The sequence below is a fragment of the Chiloscyllium plagiosum genome, chromosome 9 (assembly GCF_004010195.1).
Source record: "Chiloscyllium plagiosum isolate BGI_BamShark_2017 chromosome 9, ASM401019v2, whole genome shotgun sequence".
In the NCBI taxonomy this organism is placed as follows: Eukaryota; Metazoa; Chordata; class Chondrichthyes; order Orectolobiformes; family Hemiscylliidae; genus Chiloscyllium; species Chiloscyllium plagiosum.
The window spans coordinates 97,631,937-97,656,879 of record NC_057718.1 but is presented as its reverse complement, the minus strand read 5'-3'; the positions used below and the strand labels follow the sequence as shown (position 1 = coordinate 97,656,879).

Sequence of the window (24,943 nt, the reverse complement as noted above, 5' to 3'; positions counted from 1 at the left end):
GGCGCCCTTCACATCAAAAGGGCAGTGCTGTGTGATCAAAACAGTGGGGGGGAGGGTAGGGACTAAATCCAAATAGAGTTGGAGACATTCCAGTTTTTATCTGTCAGCCGGGGCTCCCTGATTGGACCAGGTCAACAGCCCCAATCAGGGAATCCATATTCTATGAGGTCCACCTGGCTGATCTCGTTACAATCACTACATCTGTCGCCCTTGGAGTCCGAGGACATAGGCTGGTCCTTTTCCTTGTAGCTCCTCCTGGGGTGTTTTAGCACAGGGTCAGGTTCCAGAATCTGCGGTGGATACAGGCGCAACGAATGCAAGGGAGCTCACCCCTTGCGCCAGGAACACCTCGGGAGAAACTCTCTTCTTCCGATGCCAAAGGTGTCAATGCTGCGAGATCTGCTATGTCCACCTCAGATTCAGAGGTCTCTTCAACACTTGAGAGAGAGGGAACCCATGGTTCTGACAGTCTTTGTGACTGTTCCGAAGGGGCCGGGCACATTTTTCTCCCACACTGTCTGCGGATTTGCCGCTTCCATATGGTCCATGACCTTGTTGAGGACCGTCGCTCCTTAATATGGCACTAGACCTGACCTTGTGTTGACCATGCCTCTAACCCATGCAAGGCCATTCTCATGATTCCTACAACAAACTTCATTCCCTGAAGTAAGCCGTCTCTTTTACTTGGCGAAATTTGGTGGCCGGCACTGGCATTCCTGATGCCATTTCAGCCCCCCCCCACCGTCCCCCCGAGTTCTGGGAAGATCCGAATTAACCAGGTTCAGAGTCTTCTCCCTATTAGCAACTCTGCTGGAGCAATCTCTGTGGCTCCATGAGGGGGTGGCCGGATAATCGAATAGGAATTGGGACAGTTTGGTATCTAGTGAAACTGCAGGCTGTTTCTTTAAACCTGCCTTCAAAGTTTGGACTGCTCTTTCTACCAGGCCATTGGATGATGAATGGAGTGGAGCTGTCCTTAAACGTTATATCCCAAGTCACTTTCAGAAAGACTCAAATTCCCTGCATGTAAACAATGGCCCGTTATCTGTGATCATCCTTAATGGGAGTCCATGTATTGCAAAAGACACAGATGGTCTTTTGATCATCATCCCGTGTTTGATGAATGAACTCTCTGCATGTCCAGCTGCTTTGACTGGGCGGCCAATGACTAAGAACACTGAGCCCATGAAAGGACTGGCATAGGCGATGTGTTTCTGAGTCCAGGGTTTACCCAGCCTTTCCCACGAACATGGGGGAGATGCTGGCAGTAATTCTTGTCCTTGTCGGCACTCTGGGCACTGCCCCACCAAGGAAGCTGTGTTGGCATCTGATCCTGACCACCAGACATAATTTGTTGCCAACATCTTCATTATGAAAACCCCTGGATATCCCTGTGGAGGTGACCCTTTGCTCGGGACCATCCCTCTTGCTCCCTGTAATAATACGCCATCATCGATGGTGATCTGGTCTCTCCGGGTCCAAAAAGGATCCAATTCTGGTTGTGACCGCCCTTTGGATTTGCCCATCACCACCTACTGTTCCAGTTTTACCAGGAGCAGGTCTTTCTGTGTTCAAAGTCTGATGTAGTCAGCTGTGACTGGAAGCGTGTCCAGAAAATTTAAAACCATTACGAACTCTTCCAATGGTGGTATCACCAGTGGGAGGCGGCTCAATGCATCTACATTTTCTACTGAACCTCCCGGACACACTCAGTATTACAGCCCACCGCTGAATTGGCCTGAAGCTATGGGCAGCATTGCCTTGTCATCTGAAAGTAGACATCGCCGGGGTTTGTGGCCTGTTACTGTTACAAATTTAAGTCCATAAGGATATTGGTGGAACTTCCTGTCTGCAAATATGACCACCAAACCTTCTTTCTCTATCTGGGTGCATTAGCCAGCATCCTAGGTGCATATGCTGTTGGGCGTTCCTCTCCATTCGACCTCCTCTGAGCTAATACCACCCCAAGGCTGCATGTCAATACCAGATCTTGCTCAGGATTATAGTGTGCCAATACCTGCGAGGATGATAGTTGTATCTTCACTTCCCTGAAAACTATAGCTTGGCTGCATGATCATTTCGAAGATTAGATTAGATTCCCTACAGTATGGAAACAGGCCCTTCAACCCAACATGTCCACACTGACCCTCCAAAGAGTAACCCACCCAGACCCATTCCCCTACCCTATATTTACCTCTGACTATCACTTATGGGCAATTTAGCATGGTCAATTCACCCTAACCTGCACATCTTTGGATTGTGGGAAGAAACCCACCCATGGAGAGAACGTGCAAACTCGACACAGACAATTCTTCCACCCGAGGCAGGGATCAAAACTATGTCCCTGGTGCTGTGAGGCAGCAGTGCTGACCACTGAGGAACCGTACCAGCCCAAAGATGTACCATTTTGTAGGAGTTGATGCAGAGGTCCCAGAATGTATGTATGAACTTTCTGTAATCATTCACCAACTCAAGGAAAGGCCTAAGCTCTGGTACAGATGTAGGAGCCTGGGCACCTTTGACCACCCTCACTTTACCTTCCAGGTGTAACACAGTCTGGTTGACTCTGTAGCCTAAGTAAGTCACTTGGGGAGCCTGGAACACGTTTTTCCCCTCTAAGGCGCATGTCCACCTGGGAGAAACATCTAAGGACATTGTCCAAGTTTTCGAAGTGCTCCTTATTGGTCTTCCCTGTTATTAGCATGTCATCTAAAAAAATGGCGGCCTGGGGTAGACCTTGTAAAATGTTCTCCGCTGAAAAGTTACACAGGCTGATGATACCCCAAATGGCCGTCTTGTATACTGGTACAAACCTTCACGGGTATTAATTGTAACATCTAGGAATCTTCATCTGACTGCTATTGCAGGTACACATGGCTCATCTCCAGTTTCGTGAAGGACAGCCCCCCTGCCAGGTTTGATTTTTAATCCTCCATGTGAGGGACTGTGTATTTATCTAGCTGCAAGAAGTGGTTTACCATTTGTTTGAAATCCCACAAAGGTGAACCGATCTGTCGGGCTTTACAATTGCTCTGACCAGTGCTGCCCATTCCACAAGCTCGACTGGTTTGATCACTGCTTTGCTTCCCAGCCTCCTGATTTCTGCCTCTGCTTTTTCCCATAAAGTGAATGGCATGTGCAAGCCTTGCAGAAACACCCTTGTCCACATGCAAGGTGGCCTTGGCTCCTTTGATAGTTCCTGGACTCTCCTGTAAAGCGTCCAGGTATTTAATTAGGAGTTCACTCAGGCAGCCATTTTCTAATCGAAAAATGTTGAGCCAATCTCAGTGAATTGGGGCAGCACGGTGGCTCAGTGGTCAGCACTGCCGCTTCACAGCGCCAGAGACCCGGGTTTGACTCCAGCCCAGGTTTGACTCCAGTCTGTGTGGAGTTTGCATATTCTCCCCGTGTCTGCGTGGGTTTCCTCTGGGTGCTTTGGTTTCGTCCCACAATCCAAAGATGTGCAGGTTAGGGTGAAAAGGCCATGTTAAATTGCCCATAGTGTTCAGGGATGTGCAGGTTAGGTGCATTCGTCAGTGGTAAGTACTAGATAACAGGGTAAGGGAAAGGGTCTGGGTAAGTTACTCTCTGGAGGGTCAGTGTGGACTTGTTGGGCCGAAGGGCCTGTTTCCATACTGTAGAGATTCTATGAATCTCTCTCAACCAATTTTGCCCCATCAAGCTTGGACCCGAGCCTTTTACTACAATCAGTGGGAACTGAACCAGCTGCTTCTCGTAAGAGAACAGAACCAAAGTTGAACCTTAATCTGTAAAGGTTCCTCGGTATAGGTTCTCAGTCTAGCCGAGGTCTTGTAGAAATATAAGGGTTGGAGTCCAGGGTGAATATTATGAAAGAGTGGTTCTGCGATCACTGAAATGGCCACGTGGGTATTGACCTCCATTGGAACCAGGTGACCATTTAACCAGACATTTATTTTGATTGGATCTGATACTGATGTTGTTAAGCTATGTAACTGTCCCGAACCAGTTGTGGGTGGACTTTCCAGGGTGCGGACCCTCCTGGATACTGGCCTATGAATTCTCTTACACAATTCGGGCCTAATGGGACTCTTTTGCAGCCTTGAGTCAGTATACTGGCAACTACAATGGCTTGCTGGCCCGAGTCCAGAAGAAAATATTAACTGTTTGGCCGAGGCGTGGCTTTGTCTTGGGGTTTTGCTGGCGAACCGAGAGTCCCTCTGTTCAGGATATGTCCTGAGTGTGGCTATGACATTGCCTTCACTCAAGTGGTGATCCCCAAGCTCAACTGGATGGGCAAAGGTGTCCATTTCCATCGGAACAGCCTGCAATCATTTACTCCATTTGTCGATTTTCCAGTGACAAAGCCAGTTGTAGTATCTATTTGAAATCCAGTTGGGTTTCAGCTGCTAGGAGCTTTGGCAGGGTTACATCTTTAATCCCACATACCAAATGGTCTCTAAGCATTCTGCTCAGGGTTAAATCAAAACCACATGCCTCTGCCAGACATCTTAACCGAGTCAAAAATTTTGATGTGGAGTCCCCGGTCCACAAATTGCTGAGTAAAACCGATAGCATCTCAAAATTAGAGCAGGCTTTGGTTTGTAATATTCTTCATTAAGTCGGTCAACTCTTGAAAGGCTTTGGTATCTGGTGCCTCAGGGAAAGTTTGGCTCCTAATAGCCAAAAAAGCTGTGGGTCCACAAGCAGTCAGGAGAATTACTCACTGTTTCTCAACAGCCCCAATGTCATTTGCTCAGAAAATAATAACGCATTCTTCCACAATCTGGGCCCAAACTTTGACGCCAGGTTTTAACAAGTCAAAATTCCCAAACAATGGCATGATGCTGGAAATGTTTACCCCAACTCAAAGATGATTGTTGTGAGTGAGTTTCTTCAGGAACATGCTTTACTCTCATCGTCACTGAAATAACTCCACAAGGTATCCCGTCACCCTTTATTTACACACGGTGAGTCCTTGACACGAATTCAGCTCCCTCAGAGTCTGCTCTCAGAGTGTCAGAATGTCTGAAATTCCTGTTTTTAATCTGTCAGCTGGGGCTCCCTGATTGGGCCAGATTAAAAGCCCTCATCAGGGAACTCATATTCTATGAGGTCAACCTGCTGAACTCATCACAATCATTGCACCCCTCACAGCCCACTTCCTTGTCTTCAGCATATATGTGACGTTTTTCTAGCTAGTATCAGTTCTGAAGTAGGGTTACTAGGACTTGAAATGTTAAGTCTGCTTTCTCTCTAGAGATGCTGCCAGACCTGCTGAATTTTGCCAACAAATTCTGTTTGTTTAGAAGATAGAAACAGAGAAGATAGGAGCAGGAAGAGGCCATTCAGCCCTTCAAGCCTGCTCTGGCATTCATTATATTCATGGCCGATCATCCAACTCAACAGCCTAATCCTGCTTTCTCCCCATAACCTTTGATCCCATTTGCTCCCATTGTAGCTGCCTTTTGAATACATTCAATGTTTTGGTTATCAACTACTTCCTGTGGTAATGAATTCCACAGGCTCACCACTCTTTGGGTGAAGAAATGTCTCCTCATCTCAGTCCGAAATGGTCCACCCCGAACCCTCAGACTGTGACTCCGGTTCTGTACGTACCTGCCATGGGAACACCTTCCTGCATCTACCCTATCTGTATGAGATCCACGCCTCCCCCCACCACCCCCTTCTCAATTCATCTGAACTCCAGAGAAAACAATCCTAACCTAGTCAATCTCTCCTCATACGTCAGTCCCTGGAACCAGCCTGGTAAACCTTCACTCCCTCGAGAGCAAGAGTATTCTTCCTCAGAAAAGGAGACCAAAACTACACACCATATTCTCGGGGTGGCCTCACCAAGACCCTGTCTAACTGCGACAACACATCCCTGCTCCTGTCCATGAAACCTCTCACAATGAAGGCCAACATATCATTTGCCTTCTTTACACACTTTTCACCTTCTCCCTCGCCTTCATCCACCTATCACTTTCCCAGTTACCTCCCCCCATTCCTGATGAAGGGCTTATGACCAAAACGTCGATCCTCCTGCTCCTTGGATGCTGCCTGACCCTCTGTGCTTTTCCAGCACCACACTATCACCCAGCTTGCTGCACCTGCATGTTTAAGACCTACGTTTACTCCCATAGCATGAGAACTAGATGTCGCCAAGGTAGTGCGGAAAGATTCATTGCATGTTTATCACAGCTCCTATTATATACATAAAATATAGCTGCAGGTGCTTTAGTCAATTGGCAAAACTTCATATTGTCAGGGTACAGGCATTGTTTTGGTGACAATGTCATGAGCATGCCTCTGAAAGTTATATTGCCATATCGGCTGTGGAATAGAACAGAACCCTAAATGAACAGGACTAAATTCATGACTTCCAGACAACCTGGAGCAAGGGAATCTTCTGGCAAGTAACAAAGATTGCACAAAAGGAGGAACACTGAGTGCTGGGTGTAATAACTTGTCCGATACACAGGCAACAATTTTAACTCAATTTGGTGCCGGGGAATTGATGTGATTCAGAATAAAATTGATTCCACCCACCAATTTGACCCTCCATTGATGTCAACATTTAAACCTGGTGAGTGTGCACGCTGTGTTCCACCTGTGTGCTTCCCCCACCGGGAATTACCTCCAGTTGTACAGGCTTTGAAGAGAACAGACTGTTGTGCATTAACAGGAAAGATGAAAGCACTTCTTACATCTTTCTTTTCTTCTTCCTCATCTTCCAGAGTTAGTGCTGCGAGTTGTTGAGCTCTTTGCTCCATCAGGTTCACATATCTAATCGGATTGGACAATGCCTCAATTACATCTGGGAGGACAAAACAAATAGGTTTGATGAAAACTTGCAGGAATCACATCAATCTGCAGATCAAATTTTAAGTGAGAGTGACGGACAAGTTCGAATTAACCTATACGGTGAACGAAGACCCTTAAAACCAGGCTACAATATCTCTGCTGAACATTTGTATATAGATTGCAATCAATAAACAGATATGATCAGCTTGGTCAGCAGAAGTGTTCTTCCATTGTTTACCACGAGTCTCAGTTTTGCTCACCACTTGAAGCGAAACAGTGAAGCAACTCATTTTTGTTTTACCTGCGAAGGTATCAGGGACATAGTCTTTGACTTCAATGTATACAAAAAGGGCAGGAAGCATCAGTGGCTGGTTCCGTTCATTTCTTAGACAGATATAGTGATAACCTAAAATACAATGGACAACAAAAATTACAGATACAATCTTCAGCTTGCTTCTAGTTACTGTAACAGCCCAGTTAAGATAGACAGTCGAATCAGTGAGAAGGTTCATTTACACTTGTTAGACGTGACATAGAATCATACCATAAAACCTACCTTTGCAACCCATTATGTTCAAGCTCTCTGCTTTTATTTTTGTCTTAATGATTTGGGATGTTGGGGAGCCTGCAGTTCCCCATTGGTTTCTCCATGGCAATATCTCAATCAAAGAACCCCTACAGTGTGGAAGCAAACCATTCGGCCCACTGAATCCACACCGACCCTCCGAAGAGCATTCCACCCAAACCCCACCCCATCCCTCTAACTCCACATTTCCCATGATTAATTCACCTAGCCTGCACAACCCTGGACACTGCGGGGCAATATAGCATTGTCAATCCGCCTAAACTGTATTTCCCCCTGATTACTGCACCTGACACTGTGGGCAATTTAGCATGGCCAATCCACCCTAACCTGCACATCTTTGGACAGTGGGAGGAAACGGAGAACCCGGAGGAAACCAACGCAGACACGGGGAGAATGTGCAAACTCCACACAGACAATCGTCTGAGGGTGGAATCAAACCCGGGCCCCTGGTGCTAGGCAATGCTAACCACTGAGCCACTGTGTTATTCAGTGTCTAGAGGAAAGATATCATTTCAATGGATTCAGTTCAGTGAAGGTTTGTTTGGATGAACAATGGTATGGATTAATTGTCTTATGAGCAAAAGCTAAACAGGTTGGGATTCTATTCACTAGAGTTTAGAAGAATGAGAGGGGATCTCATTGAAACATATTGGATCCTTCAGGGGCTTGACAGGGTCAATGCTGAGAGGATGTTTCCCTCATGGGAGGGTCTGGGACCAGAGGGTATAGACTCAGAATAAAGATGCGTCAATTTGAGATAAGGAAGAATTTCTTCTCTTAGAGAGTTGTGAGTCTTTGGAACTCCTTGCCACAGAGAGAGCTGTGGGGATCAGAATCCTTGTGTATATTTAAGGCAGAGAGAGAGAGAGATTCTTGATCAATTGGGGAATCAAGGAAAGGGCAGGAGAGTGGATGTGAGGAATGTCGAGTCAGCCATGATCCTATAGAATGGTGGAGCAGGCTCAAGGGGCCAAATAGCCTTCTCCTGTTCCTGTTTCTTATGGTCCTTATGGACTTGCCAAACAATCAGCGCCCTTTCCTACTTTAGCATAAAACGTTGTGATTGCTTAGGATTTGGTACTCTTGCATGCATCCTGATGAGGGCACGATGAAAATATCTAGTAATGTGTTTTTTTATCTTTTCATTGAAGGTACAGATAGAAAGAGTGAATGGGAATAAAATGAAACCTCAGAAAATTTTGCAGACAAGTATACGGAACAAATGTATGCTTACCTGGTCGAATAGCCTGTACAGGCAGTATGCGGTGGCCTATAAATTTCCCTCCTTCCTCATAGACCGATATCCGTAACGATGACAGAGATGGTAGCACAACCTGAAAATTAGACAGGTTTCTATTTAAAAAATGTACATATTTCAATTAATATGGAAGAATACAATTGTTTAAAAAACATCTTTCAAAAGGTTTGGGCAAATGATTAAAAATTCCAAATTTTTTCTCTAACATTAACCAGCAGAGCTGGTTACATAGTGGTGACATCACTGGACTGCCAATATCGAACTCCAGACTAATGTTTGGAGGATGTGTTTTGAATCCCAGCAAGGCCCCAATTCAAGATGACATTTGAATCAAATAACCAAATTTGGACAAAAGCATTAATTTAGTGCTGACCATGTATCTACTGTTTATTCTTGTTAAGAACGCATCTCATTCCCTAGTGTTCATTGGGGAGGGAAATCTGCCCTCCCTATCTGGTCTGGCCTATCTGTGACTCCAGACCGACAACAATGTGATTGACTGACCTCTAGCCAGCAATGCCCACATCACATGATATATCAACATATTTAACATGACTGATAAAACAGATCTTTATATAGTTCGCTATCCCTTGATGCTATTACTTGCCGCTGGAGTAGGTGGGTTAAATAACTCGACAGAGGCCGGTATCCCGTCATCATGTCACCTTACACATGGAGAGGCCTTGACACTGATCCAGCTCCCTCAGAGCCAGCTCTCACAGTGAACAGAACCTTTGTCATTCCAGTTTATATTTGTTAGCCAGGGCTCCCTCATTGGACCAGATTAACAGCCCCAATCAGGGAACTCATATTCTATGTGGTCCACCCGTCTGACCTCATTACAATCACTACTACGGGACTTTAATTTGCATCTTCTCGCTCTGAGGAAGGAAACTATTGGCTGGACCACAACAACCCCCCCCCCCCCTCCCCCTGCACTGACCTCATTACAATCACTACTACGGGACTTTAATTTGCATCTTCTCGCTCTGAGGGAGGAAACTATTGGCTGGACCACAACAACCCCACCCCCCCCTCCCCCTGCACAACAGATCTTTAAAGGATGATAGTTAACTAACAAAAGGTGTCTCATATTTGGTCACATCATCTGCTCCTCTTGCTTTTGGTCTTCGCAAACAATTAAGGATCATATGAGGGTCAGGCCTGTTGGCACGTGGCTTTGAGGATGAGGGTGTGGCTGGGTTGGCTGGTCTACGTGGGGAACACACAAACAAAGGGTCATGATTTTTCTTTTGTTGAGTCAAGGCAAGGACTCTGGAAAGTACTTTCTTGAAGAATTCTCAGCACTGGCCTGCTCAATTTAGAGCTCTTGGCTGGGGACTGAATTATTGTTGAGTGTGGTGCTGGAAAAGCACAGCAGGTCAGGCAGCATCCGAGGAGCAGAAGAATCGACGTTTCGGGCAAATAGCCCTTCATCAGGACTATTCCTGATGAAGGGTTTTTGCCTGAAATGTCGACTCTCCTGCTCCTCGGATACTGCCTGACCTGCTGTGCATTTCCAGCACCACAATCTCAACTCTAATCTCCAGCATCTGCGGTCCTGTCTTTCGCCTACTGAATTATTGTTGTGCGGCATTGCTAATTCTTCTTGGAGCAAATTCTTCACTTCTTCCTGACTGTCATTCTCACTAATTCCTCTTTATTGTGGATCCCAAAGTGTAGGATTCAAGAGCCGAACCTTTCCCAGTTTTTGGACACCATCCCATGTGGAGAGTGGGGTGTTTGCACACTATGGCTTTCCATAGCTTTATTTTTAAGGAATGACTGCTGATATTTATGTTTTGATTATAAATTGTGACTGCTCATGATCACCTCTGATTTTTACACATACATATGTGTAATATAAAGCCACTCTTTAAATTGTTTTAAAAAATCACTACATTTAATTTTTATTTAATCCTCCACCTATATAGTTCTGACCTCTTCACCTTTCTTGAGGACTTTGCTAGGCTTTATCATCCTTTATTTCAATTCAGTTCAGAGATTTCACTGCCATCGCGCACATTTCTGGGCATCAGCAAAAGCTGCCTCATTTTTAAACAATCGATAGCAAATCTCGCCAATCAGAACAGCCCTTGTCACTTGGACCCATTTCTCTGCTGATAGGAATAAACCATCAGTCAGAAAGATAACTGAAATAGTATAGAGACAACATAATCAATGTATTTTTGTACTCTGTCTCAATGCATTTTTCATTTTGCCAAGGTTCCTTCATTAGATTACCTTCATTAGATTAGATTACTTTACAGTGTGGAAACAGGCCCTTCGGCCCAACAAGTCCACACCGACCCGCCGAAGCGTAACCCACCCATACCCCTACATTTACCCCTTTACCTAACACTACGGGCAATTTAGCATGGCCAATTCACCTGACCTGCACATCTTTGGACTGTGGGAGGAAACCGGAGCACCTGGAGGAAACCCACGCAGACACGGGGAGAACGTGCAAACTCCACACAGTCAGTCGCCTGAGGCGGGAATTGAACCCGGGTCTCTGGCGCTGCGAGGCAGCAGTGCTAATCACTGTGCCACAGTGCCGCCCACTAATTGTCCCTCGTGTTCCTCCTTGGATTTCTCAAGGGTTATGTTTTGGTTTCTTTTCTCATAGAATCATGAAGTCATGAAGTCATCCACCATGGAAGCAGACCCGTCGGTCCAACCAATCCATAATGTCAAACTCAACTAGTCCCACCTGCCAGCATTTGGCCCATATCCGTCCAAACCTTCCTTACTCATATACTTATCTAAATGTCTTTTAAACTTTGTAACTGTACCTGCAGCCACCACTTCCTCTGGAAGTTCATTCCACACACGAACCACTGCCCATGTAAAAAAATTGTCCCTCGTGTCTTTTTAAAACACTTCTCCATCCACCTTAAAACTATGTCTCCTAGTCTTGAAGTCCCCAACCCTAGGGAAAATACATCGTCATTCACCTTGTCCAGATCCCTCATGATTTTATAAACCTCTATAAGGTCACTCCGCAACCTTCTATTTCATAGAAACATATAGAACATAGAAGAATACAGCGCAGTACAGGCCCTTTGGCCCTCGATGTTGCGCCGATCCAAGCCCACCTAACCTACACTAGCCCACTATCCTCCATATGCCTATCCAATGCCCGCTTAAATGCCCATAAAGAGGGAGAGTCCACCACTGCTACTGGCAGGGCATTCCATGAACTCACGACTCACTGAGTAAAGAATCTTGTACACCTCTATCAAGTCACCCCCAAACCTTGTTTTCTCCAATGAAAACAGCCCCAATTGCCTCAGCCTTTCCTCATACGATCTTTCTACCATACCAGGCAACATCCTGGTAAACCTCCTCTGCACCCGTTCCAGTGCCTCCACATCCTTCCTATAGTATGGCGACCAAAACTGCACACAATACTCCAGATGCGGCTGCACCAGAGTCTTATACAACTGCAACATGACCTTAGTACTCCGGAACTCAATTCCCCTACCAATAAAAGCCAGTACGCCATATGCCTTCTTCACTGCACTATTTATTCTTATTTACTCCTCCACCAGGTGATGCAGTCACTTTGCGACAATATCTTGTGTATTTGCCTTGACATGTCCAGGATTTGAATTCATACAGAAGCAGAATTACAAGGCTTCACCAGTGTCCCCCATAATCACTGCTCCATGTAATTTAAAACCAAATCACACAAGAAGAGCATTAATTTCTTACTAATCACGGTAAATAAATTAGCATGAGTTAATAGGCAGAAGTTAGCAACAAGTGCTTTTTTATTGTACAAATAAATGACACACACTACCACAGACTAAGAGCCATTATCATAAATGTGCTTTCTGCAGAGTGGTGACAACACAGCTCAATGGTTGGATGTTTGTCTCTAACACAGCCACTAAACTTCAATAATTCATAGTATGTGAGATGCTCTGAGATATGAAATCACATAAGTACAAATCTTTAAGAAATAAAATTGTTCAGTATTAAATTATCCTGTTGACGTAACGTTTTTGACATTAACATCCAATACATCCTGTCCCCATATAATAGTCCCTGAATAACTGCAACCTAAAGCTAGAGATTCCACTTTTATTTGCAAGGAATTTATTACCTCAGTTCCCAATTACATAAATATTGCTTAATTAAAATGTTTAAAACCATTTCCTCCAGCACCACTGCCTCCTTTGCAGCTCTATTATCCATCCCCCTCTACACCCTCTCCTCACTTGGTGGCCTTGCATCACCCCAGTTCTCAGCCTCACTCCCTGGTCTTGCATCTGGGTCTCCTGGCTAGATTGACAACTCTTGCTAATGGCTGTTGCTGTCCAATCACAAGGTGGAGTCTCGCTTCTATTGCTAACTAATTGGCTCAGGAGTGTAGCTAACACTGTCATCCATCATTGCCGTGATGGGATTTGAACACCTGTCTTGCAAAACGCTGACCCTGTGCTTCTGGATTCCTAGTCCAGTGACATTACCAGGGTGTTATGGTCCCCCTGCAAAAGGGCTAAACCAAATAAACACAAATATTGCGCAGGCTCGAGGGGTATATTACAAAGATCGGGAGTAGGGAAGGAAATGGAAAGATTCAAAACAAAGGTGAAATTTTAAAGTTGAGGCTTTGATAGAACGAGAATCTGTAGATCAATGAGTGCAGGGCGAGAGGCAAAAGGATAATCATGTGAATTCCAGGGCGGACAACAGAGTTTTGGATGAGCTCAAGCTAAAGGAAGGCGGAAGCTGAGATGCTGGTCAGCGGTGACTTTGAAAGAGTTGCTGACCCGTGCGCAGGAATTTATTGAGGTTGAGTCAGCAGCCTGGGTGCAGAACCCTGTTCATCAGTCTGAAATAAATGTTTGCACACCTCCTGCACAAAAGAATCATGCATCAAAAGAAGCTGAGACCTCTGAGCTAATTTAAGAAGTGCTCAGTGTCGTTGAGCCTGGGAAGGACAGAAAGTAAGATCCCCAAGGGCAGAATAGGCTGCATGAAGTCAGCAGATCAGACAGCATCTGCAACGAAACATCTGATGTGAAATTATCAACATTTAAACTTTACTCTGCATTTCTCTCGGGGTTTGAGTTATAAGGAGAGGCTGGATAAGCTGGGACTTTCTCACTGGAGTTTAGGAAGTTGAGGCGTGACCTTACAGTGGTTTATAAAATCATGAGGGGCATAGATAAGATGAGAAATATTGGAGAAATATTTAAAAGTGACAACATTTTCACATAAAGGATGGTTCGTATGTGGAAAGAACTGCCTGGGGAAGCATGTTATGGACCAGGCCAGACTCCCTCAAAACATTTCAAGAAAGGAGCCCAGACCCTAACTTTGCTCATTGTTTTAAGCAGGTGTATAGTGGATATTCCAGGTGCGATGCAGCTGATCAAACCACTTAGTTTTAAACAAAACAGACTTTATTTGCAAGATTATGGAATGAAACACAACCAAAAGACAACAGAATACGGAATAACAACATATCCAAAAACTCAACAGGTTATCCCAAATTAATGGTGCTGTTCCAAATATTTGCAAAAATCCCCACAAACATCTCTTGGCACAAAAGGAAAAATCAAATACAGGGTCTTACAGGAGAGAGAGAGAGGTGGAAAAGATATTCAACATGGAAGACCCTCTTCCATGTAGCTGTTTCTAGGACCAGCAGCCTCAAACTGACTGACTGCTTTCAGTGACCAGGCAGACTACTCAAACCAAACCAGAGAAAAGCTGGGCTGGGAGAACTGGCCACTCCCCCTTCATGGTACAAGTGTTTTCTTTTAACCTGAAAGGCTGTTGCCTGGGACAGTATCTGTTAGCTATAATCAACTTGGCCCTAAAGCCCGTCCAAGGCCAGACTTTTCTGAATCACTGCATTTACGACCTCTCTGAAAAATAAAGCCAAAGACAGCATGAACTTGTGAAAGGAGCAGCATCATCTCAAGAGGTAGATGCAGGTACAGTTACAACGTTAAAAGGCAACTGGACAGGTACCTGAACAGGAAAGGTTTAGAATGATGTGGGTCAAATGCAGGCACGTGGGACTAGTTTACTTTTGGGAGAAAAAGGTCGGCATGGACGAGTTGGACCGAAGGGTCTGTTTCCGTGCTGTATGACTCCACAGCTCTCTCTGCATTTCGCCTCAAGGAAGAAAGTTAACTGGCCTGAAAGGAAATACAGTAATGCTGCAAAGTCTTGAAAGGGAAAGGACGAACCTTTTTAAACACGATGGGGTCATCTTCCCAGACTGGATTTACCGCATTGTTCTGTGACGTTTTCGTTTTGAAAGCCTTCCTTCTCGTGTCCACTGGAAGACCAAACATGTCTATCTCCACGTAAGTCCCAACTTTCTTGTCGGAGAGAAATTGACCCGAGAGCACCTGAAAGGAAACAACAAAATCCCCATCTTAATAGTGATCTGAAGTTCAACAGTATGAGGCAAAGAAAGAAATACCAAATGACTAAAATGGGCCCATTTTGACTAGCAGAATGAAATTAGTAGCATGAAGGGTTCATGCAAATGCAAGGTCTTGCACTTTCGAAAAAAGAACACAGGCATGGACTATTTTCTAAGCGGTCAGAAAATTCATACAGCTAAAATACAAAGCGATCTGGGAGTGCTGGTCCAGGATTCTCTAAAGGTTGACTTGCAGGTTGAGTCCATGGTTAAGAAAGCAAACGTAATGTTGTCATTTATTTCAAGAGGGTTGGAACGTAAAAACAGTGAGGTGCTACTAAGACTTTATAAAGCTCTACTTAGGCCCCATTTAGAATACTGTGTCCAGTTTTGGGCCCCACACCTTAGGAAGGACATACTGGCACTGGAGCGTGTCTCGCGGAGATTCACACAGATGATCCCTGGAATGGTAGGCCTAACATATGATGAACATGTGAGGATCCTGGATTGTATTCATTAGAGTTCAGAAGGTTGAGTGGAGATCAAATAGAAACTTACAAGAAAATGCATGGCTTAGAAAGGGTGGACGCTGGGAAATTGTTTCCATCAGGCGGGGATATTAGGACCTGTGTGCACAGCCTTAGAATTAGAGGGGTTCAATTTAGAATAGAAATGAGGACACATTTCTTCAGCCAGAGAGTGGTGGGCCTGTGGAATTCATTGCCATGGAACACAGTGGAGGCCGGGACATTAAATGTCTTCAAGGCAGAGATTGATAAATTCTTAATCTTGCAAGGAATTAAGGGATTATGGGGAGAGTGCGGGTAAGTGGCGTTAAAATACCCATCAGCCATGATTGAATGGCGGAGTGGACTTGACGGGCTGAATGGCCTTACTTCCACTCCTATTTCTTATGGTCTTATAGCTCTTATTCTGTATCATCTGAAATCCTGAGGGAAGAAGGTTCTAGTGAATTCTTCCACCACCACATCTCCGTACCTCATGTAAATACTTATTAAAAAATTATGTCAGCTTGCACTAACATGGTGTCCACTCCTTGCTTGCCTCAAAAACATTCAGAAACACATCAAGATATGAATTAACCTGAACAAAAATGACTTGCATTTATTTAGCAGCTGTCATGCGACATCCCGAAGGATCTTGAAGTACTTTTGTTGTCAATGCAGTAATTAGGGAAAAGTAGCATCCGATCGGGTGTGCAACAGGATCCCATAAACAACAGTGTGATAAATGAGCTTGTAGTGATTGCAAGAAGGTCAGCCAGGTGGACCTCATAGAGAATGAGTTCACTGATTGGGGCTGTTAACCTGATCCAAGCCGGGAGCTCTGGCTGACAGATAGAAACAGGAGTCTCAGAGCTTCTGTTCACTCTGAGAACTGGCTCTGAGGGAACTGGATCAGTGGTGAAGGACTCTCCATTTTGTGTTAGGGATGGAACTGACCTCTTAAAAAAAGAGAGAAAAAATATTTAAAAGACAACAAGGAGTCTCAGGGGTTCCGTTCACTCTGAGAGCTGGCTCTGAGGAAACTGGATCAGTGTCAAGTACAGGTCGTTCAGCTATAACGTGCGTTTCGCTATAACCCGATTGACAAATTGGGGACATTGTTTCCATAGTGTGAACTTTCAAAATGTACATTGGTTATAACACAATTCCGGCCCCATTAGTTTAAGTGGTGCTGCTATTACACAATTTTCTCATTACACGGGATTGTATGAGAATGGAACCATGCGTTAGAGCACAACTGACTGTATTGCGCACATGTAAATAAAGGGTGACTTGGGGATGGGATACCGGCCTCTGTTGAGTTATTTCAGAAATGGTAGCCTGTTTTCGTATTGCTGAAAACCAAAACACATTTTAAAGTTTTTCACTTTGCACTTTGCAAACTTCAGAATGTTACATTGGAAATGATCATAACAATTTATACTGCAGAAGAGAAAGGCTGCTGTCTGGGCTGCCTGAACAATCACACAAGCTCATAATACAGTTTGTTTGAATTTCCTCCAAGTGATATTCATCCACTGGGACCAGTTCTCTGCAAACAAAAGGAATATACTCAAGGCTTGTGCTTTTCTGAAATTACCCCGGAGCTTGGGAATGGAGGGTGGAGCCTAGAGCACCTCATCCAATCAGAATTGACTTATGAACCAATCAGTATCGTTTTCTCCTTTTGCATAAATGGTTGTGATTGCTCGTAAGCAGAGTCATTGGGGACACTTAAGCGACTGCTGGACATTCACATGGATAGCAGTGAGTTGAGGGGTGCGTAGGTTGTTACTATATTTTATATTAGGATTAAATCTCGGCACAACATTGTGGGCCAAAGGGCCTGTTCTGTGCTGTACTTTTCTATGTTCTATGTAACTTGGCATTCTCGCACTGGTTCTGATGAGTACAAAATGAGCAACTTTAGCAATGTGCTTTTCAGTGATTGTCTGTTTTAATGTTGTTTCAGGGATTAATTCTGAATGCATCACTGATATGGACATACTTACCCCTTTTTGAATGACATGATGGGGCCTTTTATATGCAGATGGAACCTCCATTTAACATTTCATCCATAAGAGAGCTCTTTTGACACTGCAGCACTCAGTCAGTCCTGCACTTGTAGTGTCAGGCCGGATTGAAGCCTTAAACCCCGAGAGTAATGACGGCCTTCTCACTGTGAGGTCTAAGTGCTACCACTGAGCTACAAGTAAAGGCAGAGTGATCTCAGGTAACGAAGGAAACAATACTATCACTTAACTGGGACAGTCATTTCTGGGAATGATACAGATTTAATTTTACGAGGTAAATCAGCTTGAACAGTTACGTTCCTCTTGCGTCAGTACAATTGATTGTTAACATTTACCTGACAATTGTATAATATTAAAGTCTTGAATTTGATGTGCCTTAAACCAGCACAATGACCTACCATGTTGGGCTTTGCAATTGTCTCATCTCTCATATCGCTTACCTTCAGAGATCAGAGTCGAAACGTGTGGCATTGGAAAAGCACAGCAGGTCAGGCAGCATCCAAGGAGCAAGAGAGTCGATGTTTCAGGTTTAAGCCCTTCATCAGGAATGTGGGATGGAGGGAAGGGGGCTTCGGAGATGTAAAACTTACCTGAATGCGACATCCCGTGTGGAATTCGGCAGCATGCATGTGCCACTGTCCCTTTCTTGCCTGGCTAGAAAAATAAGTGGGGAGTCCACCTTCAATAAGAATGGCGACCCCATGGTCAGTTAATGGTCGACAGGCTGGAGGCTGGAATTCTGGCCGTCTGAAATGGGGCTTCCTGAACGTGAGATCTGCCACCAGTTGGATGTCCAGCAATTCAATGATTACTGGCAAGATTATGGGCTACCCCTGGTGCAGGTCATTGCTGGAGCGAGACTTCACTTTGAGTGGGGTGGTCTAATAATCAATCGCATGTCAGGAATTGATTAATCCCGTGAGTTGGTTTATTTAAAACAGTCGAACACATTATAAGTTATGAAGCAAACACTACAACTGATTTCTAACAGTCAGACAGAGTCGCAACACTGTCTACACACAACACAGAGTTTTTAAAGGTGATGGGTGTCAGGGTTGAGAATCCAATGGAGAAGGGTGAAAGCTGAGAGTACGATTAGATTAGATTAGATTACTTACAGTGTGGAAACAGGCCCTTCGGCCCAACAAGTCCACACCGACACGCCGAAGTGTAACCCACCCATACCCCTACATTTACCCCTTTACCTAACACTACGGGCAATTTAGCATGGCCAATTCACCTGACTTGCACATCTTTGGACTGTGGGAGGAAACCGGAGCCCCCGGAGGAAACCCACGCAGACACGGGGAGAACGTGCAAACTCCACACAGTCAGTCGCCTGAGTCGGGAATTGAACCCGGGTGTCTGGCGCTGCGAGGCAGCAGTGCTAACCACTGTGCCACCGTGCCGCCAACATATATGGAGGAGGCAGAGGGGAGTGGGGGCTATCTCTTCGATGGGCAGAGTGGACTCATGAAGGAGGTTCCTCTGTCTTGGTGATAGACTTAAAAGGGATACATTTCAGAGAAGGTTCATTCGACTGTTTCCTCGGATGAAAGGGATATCTGATGTGGAAAGGTTGAGTAGCTTTGATCTATCCCTGTTAGAGTTTAGCACAATGAGAAGTGATGTACCAAACTCTGAGAGGACTTGACAGGGCAAGTACTGAGAAGAATCTAGAACCAAGGGGGAGCGTTTAAAAAAACTTAAGGAGACAGTGGAGACAGAGAGGAGTAAAAAACTCTTCTCCCAGAGGTTTGTACTTCTTTGAAATTCTCTTCCACAGCCAGTAGTGGGTCATAGAGTCGCAGAGATGTACAGCACGAAAACAGACACTTCGGTACAACTCATCCATGCCGAGCAGATATCCCAACCCAATCTAGTCCCACTTGCCAGCAGTTGACCCATATCCCTCCAAACCCTTCCTATTCATATACCCATCCAGATACCTTTTAAATGTTGCAATTCTACCAGCTTCCACCACTTCCTCTGGCAGCTCACTCCACACACGCACTACCCTCTGCATGAAAAAGTTGCCCCTTAGATCTCTTTTATATCTTTCCCCTCTCAGCCTAAAACTATGCCCTCTAGTTCAGGACTCACCCATCCCAGGGAAAGGACTTTATCTATTTATCCTATCCATTCCCTTCATGATTTTATAAATCTCTATAAGGTCACCCCTCAGCCTCCGACGTTCCAGGGAAAACAGCCCCAGCCTGTTCAGCCTCTCCCTGAAGCTCAAATCCTCCAACCCTGGCAACATCCTTGTAAATCTTTTCTGAACCCTTTCAGGTTTCACAACATCTTTCCGATAGGACTTTGTCAGCAGCACTCTCTCTAGGACCTTACCATTAAGTGTATAAGTCCTGCTAAGATTTGCTTTCCCAAAATGCATGACCTCACATTTATTTAAATTAAACTCCATCTGCCACTCCTCAGCCCATTGGCCCATCTGGTCAAGATCCTGTTGTAATCTGAGGTAACCCTCTTTGCTGTCCACTACACCTCCAATTTTGGTGTCATCTGCAAACATACTCTTATGCTCACGTCCAAATCATTTATATAAGTGATGAGAAGTAGAGGACCCAGCACCGATCCTTGTGGCACTCCACTGGTCACAGGCCTCCTGTCCGAAAAACAACCCTCCACCACCACCCTCTGTCTTCTACCTTTGAGCCAGTTCTCTATCCAAAAGGCTAGTTCTCCCTGTATTCCGTGAGATCTAACCTTGGGGAATCTTGTCAAACGCCTTACTGAAGTCCATATAGCGCACATCTACCACTCTGCCCTCATCAATCCTTGATGTGACTTCTTCAAAAAACTCAGTCAAGGTTGTGAGACATGATTTCCAGTCCCTCAGGATTCCTTCCACCAACTTGCCCACTGATGTCAGGCTCGCTGGTCTATAGTTCCCTGGCTTGAATATATATCCCAGTTGAGTTAGATAGCACTGGTGTCAAGGTTTACAGTGGAGTTAGGGCCTCAATCTGATCAGCCCATGATCTTCCTGACTGACAGAGCAGGCTTAAGGGGATGAATTGCCTTCTCCTGCTCCTATTACCCATGGCCTTAGGAAGGCTCAACACCCAGAGGACACTGAGGCAAGGTCATCGCCAAAAGAATCAAAGGTGGCCTGAGGGAAAATTGTTTCACACAGCGGCTGGTTAGCATCTAGAATGCACAGCTGTGTCTCTCCAAAGCGGGTACCAAAAGGAAAGAAAATAATTGGGTAATGGAAAAAGAGCAGACGAATGGGAATGAGCCAACTCAGCCTTGCAGAGAGCCAGCACAGAGTCAATGGGCCAAATGGCCTGCTACAGTATTGTAGCACTGTGTAAAATGTGTCTAAGTGTTGCTTCCACAGAAGTCAGGTACTTAGAAGTCATAAAGACTCAGTGTGCATAAGTGATAAGACCCAGTGTTGTGTCAGCAAAAGTAATAAGACTCAGCTATCAAGGGGGGGTTGCACGCTAACAACAGGCCACAGACAGATGTGGTAAGCCGACTAGATTAGCAGCTGCACAGAGCAATACAACTGTCACATGTGAGGTAAAAGGGAAGGTACAGGGAGGCTCATAGAAACTGTATAAATGTAAAATAATATTATTCAGAAGGGTGCCTACTTTGTGGTCACCCGGGCTTGCAAGAACGGATGAATAAAGACTGCTTCGGAATTTGACTCAGACTAAAATTATTTGGCAGTGAGCTTCGTTTCTCATAGCACTTTATCACCCACACTCCAATCCGATGTAAGTCAACCACATCCTTTGATAAAAAAAATTCCTTTAAAGATCTCCATTTAAAGTGAATGTTGCATACCTTTACTGAGAGGGTATTGGCCACAATCCCATCCACAGTGGTCTCAGTGAAGGGGTCAAAGTGCTTGTCTGTCCGTCTCATGAACTCCGGTTTCAGGCGGAAGCCACTTTTCCCATTATGCTCAAACATCCCCATGTTCAGTTGCATAGCCAGATCTGAGTACATCATTCAAACAAAAGTATAAAAGATTTTTAGACCTCGATACATTTTTCATTTGACCATTTTATCATTAACTGTGTATCAGATTCGTGCAAACAACATTCAATCCCAGGATGTTCACTGTACGCAGGGGAAGTTGGGGGAATATGCTCACATTTATAGAGTCTAGATTAAACTGATGAAGGGATTTTGCCTGAAACATCGATTTTCCTGCTCCTCGGATGCTGCCTGACCTGCTTTTCCAGCACCACTCTGATCTAGACTCTAATCTCCAGCATCTGCAGTCCTCACTTTTGTCTCACATTTATAGAGTCATAGAGATGTACAACATCGAAACAGACCCTTTGGTCCAACTCGTCCATGCCGACCAGATATCCCAACACAATCTAGTTCCACCTGCCAGCACCGGCCCATATCCCTCCAAACCCGTCCTATTCATATACCCATCCAGATGCCTTTTAAATGTTGCAATTGTACCAGCCTCCACCACTTCCTCTGACAATTTAGTGAGGAATAATATCTAATCCATGCTCTCCGAGTTTCCCCTCTTTCCACAGTTCTTGGGGGAACTCCTGCAGGAACTGGGTGGTAGGTATTTTCCTCATCAATCTTTTAGAGTATGTTAGGACATATCTCTGGAGCAGGTAGGACATAGAATCATAGGGGAGTTATAGAATTCCTACTGTGCAGATAGAGGCCATTCAGCCCATCAGGTCTGCACTGGCCCTGCAAAGAGCACCCCCTAATTCCCGTAATCCCACATTAACTCGCTTAGCTTGCACATCCCTGGTCACTATGGATAACTTAGCATGGCTAATCCACCCTGACCTGCATATCTTTGGACTGTGGGAGGAAACCGGAGCACCCGGAGAAAACCCACGCAGACACTGGGAGAATGTGCAAACTCCATACAGATAGTCAGGTCCCTGGCGCCATGAGGCAGCAGTGCTAACCACTGAGCCAGCCTGCTGCCCACCTGAACCCAAGGCTCCTGGCCCAGAAGTGGGGACGCTACTACTGCAGCACAACACCTCAAAGGAAACAGGTGTCTGAAGGAACACAGCAAGTTAGGCAGCATCTGGAGATGGAAAAATCAGGTCCTGATGAAGGGTATTGACCAGAAACATTGACTTCTCCACCTCTCGATGCTGCCTGACTTGCTGTGTTCCTCCAGCCTCCTGTTTGTCTACTTTGGATTCCAGCATCTGCAGTTTTTTTAAAATCTCTAACCAAGTAAGGGGGTGGAAGGGCATAACAGAACCAACATTGACATGATAGGTCGAATGGCCTCCTTCTGCACTGTGTGAATCTATCAGTTCGACACCAGACTAAGTGGCTAAACTAGGTTAGATATTCATGAAGAAAGAAAGCCTATTGCCTTTCTCTTCCTCAGTTTTGAAGGATTATGTACGCATCATGTTTCATGGATAAAGGATAAATCCACCTTCAGAATGATCTTTTTAAAAAAAAGTGTAGTTGCTTCAGCCCAGCCATCCAGCAGCTAAAGTTAAAAATCACACAACACCAGCTTATAGTCCAACAGGTTTATTTGGAAGCACTAGCTTTCGGAGCACTGCTCCTTCTTCAATCAGGGAACACTTCAGCAGATCAGGGGCCTGAGAATCTTCAGGTGACCATCCTCCAAGGTGGACTTCGGGACAGGCAACAACGCAAAGTGGCTGAGCAGAGGCTGATAGCCAAGTTCCGTACCTATGGGGATGGCCTCAACCGGGACCTTGGGTTCATGTCACACTACAGGTGACCCCACAACACTATGCATACATACATACACACATGCACACGTGCACACACGCAGACCCTCTCTCTCATATATACACTCTCTCTCATACACACACATCCCCCACACTGACACCCATGCACACACCCTCTCACAAACTTATACTCCATCACACCCACACACACACTTTACCGAGCTTTCACACATGCAAATACACATTTTCTCACATGCACTCACACACTCACATGCACACGCTCTCTCTCAGGCACGCACACATACATACAAGTCAATGGGGAGGATTTGCAGACTCATTCTATTTTGCTCAAAAAATGCCCAATCTGCAGGCAGTCAATCCATGTCATACTTTGTAAATTCCACTTTGGAAATAGAACCAGTCTGACTTAAGTTTGGGATACAGACAGACTATGACCTCACACCTATAATGCCTTGTCTGAGCTGAGATGGCACCTTAAGTTAGAAAACCTTAAGTTATCTCGAGAAGGTGGCTTAAAAGAAGTTCTGGGATTTACATATTAATGAATTGAAACGTGCAACCCATTCTAAAAGATGAAAGACTTAAAATTCCTTGTTTGTTCAATATATAGCTGTATGACACTGTAATCTTCTGCTAGAAATTCTGTGTCTTATGATCTTATACTCCACAACCACCTGATGAAGGAGCAGTGCTCTGAAAGCCAGTGCTTCCAAATAAACCTGTTGGACTATAACCTGGTGTCGTGTGATTTTGAACTTTGTCCACCCCAGTCCAACACCGGCATCTCCACATCATCCAGGAGCTATAATAAGCTCACGATTCTCCTCTCTCCTCCAATAATGCCCATTAAACATTATAAATATTTCAGATTTGATTTGATAGCTTGAAGATTCGAAGTTAAGGTTAGTAACTCGGTTTTCAACAATTACGAATGAATGCACAAGGCTCCATTGGCTTGGATAACCCACTTCTCCGAGTATGGAGGACATTCTAGTCTACAGGGACTGCAAAAGTTGCTAAAGTAATGCAATATTAATGGTTCCCGCTTTCCCAACAGGCTCTCATTGTTGTTGAAGTTCATCTGTGAGAAAGGAATCTCATAAAAAGATCCCACTCCCACCAGCTAATGTCCAACACAGCCAGTCCTGCTCATTTGTCTGTATCTGAACGTTCCGCACAGCACAACATCACAAATATCAGCGGGATTGACTCTATAACCCCATTCAATAAGATCAACGGCTTAGTATCATAGCAGTCCATGCTCACAAAACTTAGGGCATTAGATTTGATTCTGTGATTGGACAATACTTGCTGAACAACCTTGGGTGTGCGAGGATTTACACGACCAACCACTTTAATAATGGGTTCACTTACTCTGGCAGGGAGCTACAAATGCATTGTTTGTAGGGAAAAGGAACACTCAAGGCATTGTGCACTTATAAAAAAAACATCAAATGTATGGGAGAGAAGATCTCCAATGCAGTCTCTACGGCAATGTCTTGAGCAATCAGACATCAACTTGCCAATCAATCAGCACTGATTTCTCATGCAGTGTTAATTGGTCCTCCTTTATAAATTTTGCAAGCCACAAGATGAAAGATTTTAATTTTGTCAATGCACATAGAGGATCTTCAACCTAAACTCCATTGAGTCATAGAGATGAACAGCA

The 24,943-nt window shown here is 44.8% G+C and overlaps 1 protein-coding gene across 2 annotated transcripts in view; it reads right to left on the bottom strand.

Annotated features, from left to right (window-relative positions):
* LOC122553084 (1-phosphatidylinositol 4,5-bisphosphate phosphodiesterase beta-1) overlaps positions 1–24,943 on the bottom strand; it is an 800,648-nt gene that overhangs the window by 102,921 nt on the left and 672,784 nt on the right. For both annotated transcript variants that reach the window (XM_043696584.1, XM_043696585.1), the window contains exons 20-24: positions 21,383–21,537; positions 14,843–15,007; positions 8,607–8,706; positions 7,088–7,192; positions 6,690–6,799 (exon numbers count right to left, since the gene is read on the bottom strand). In XM_043696584.1, coding sequence (XP_043552519.1) covers positions 6,690–6,799; positions 7,088–7,192; positions 8,607–8,706; positions 14,843–15,007; positions 21,383–21,537 — 635 coding nt within the window. The remainder of the gene's footprint in view (positions 1–6,689; positions 6,800–7,087; positions 7,193–8,606; positions 8,707–14,842; positions 15,008–21,382; positions 21,538–24,943) is intronic.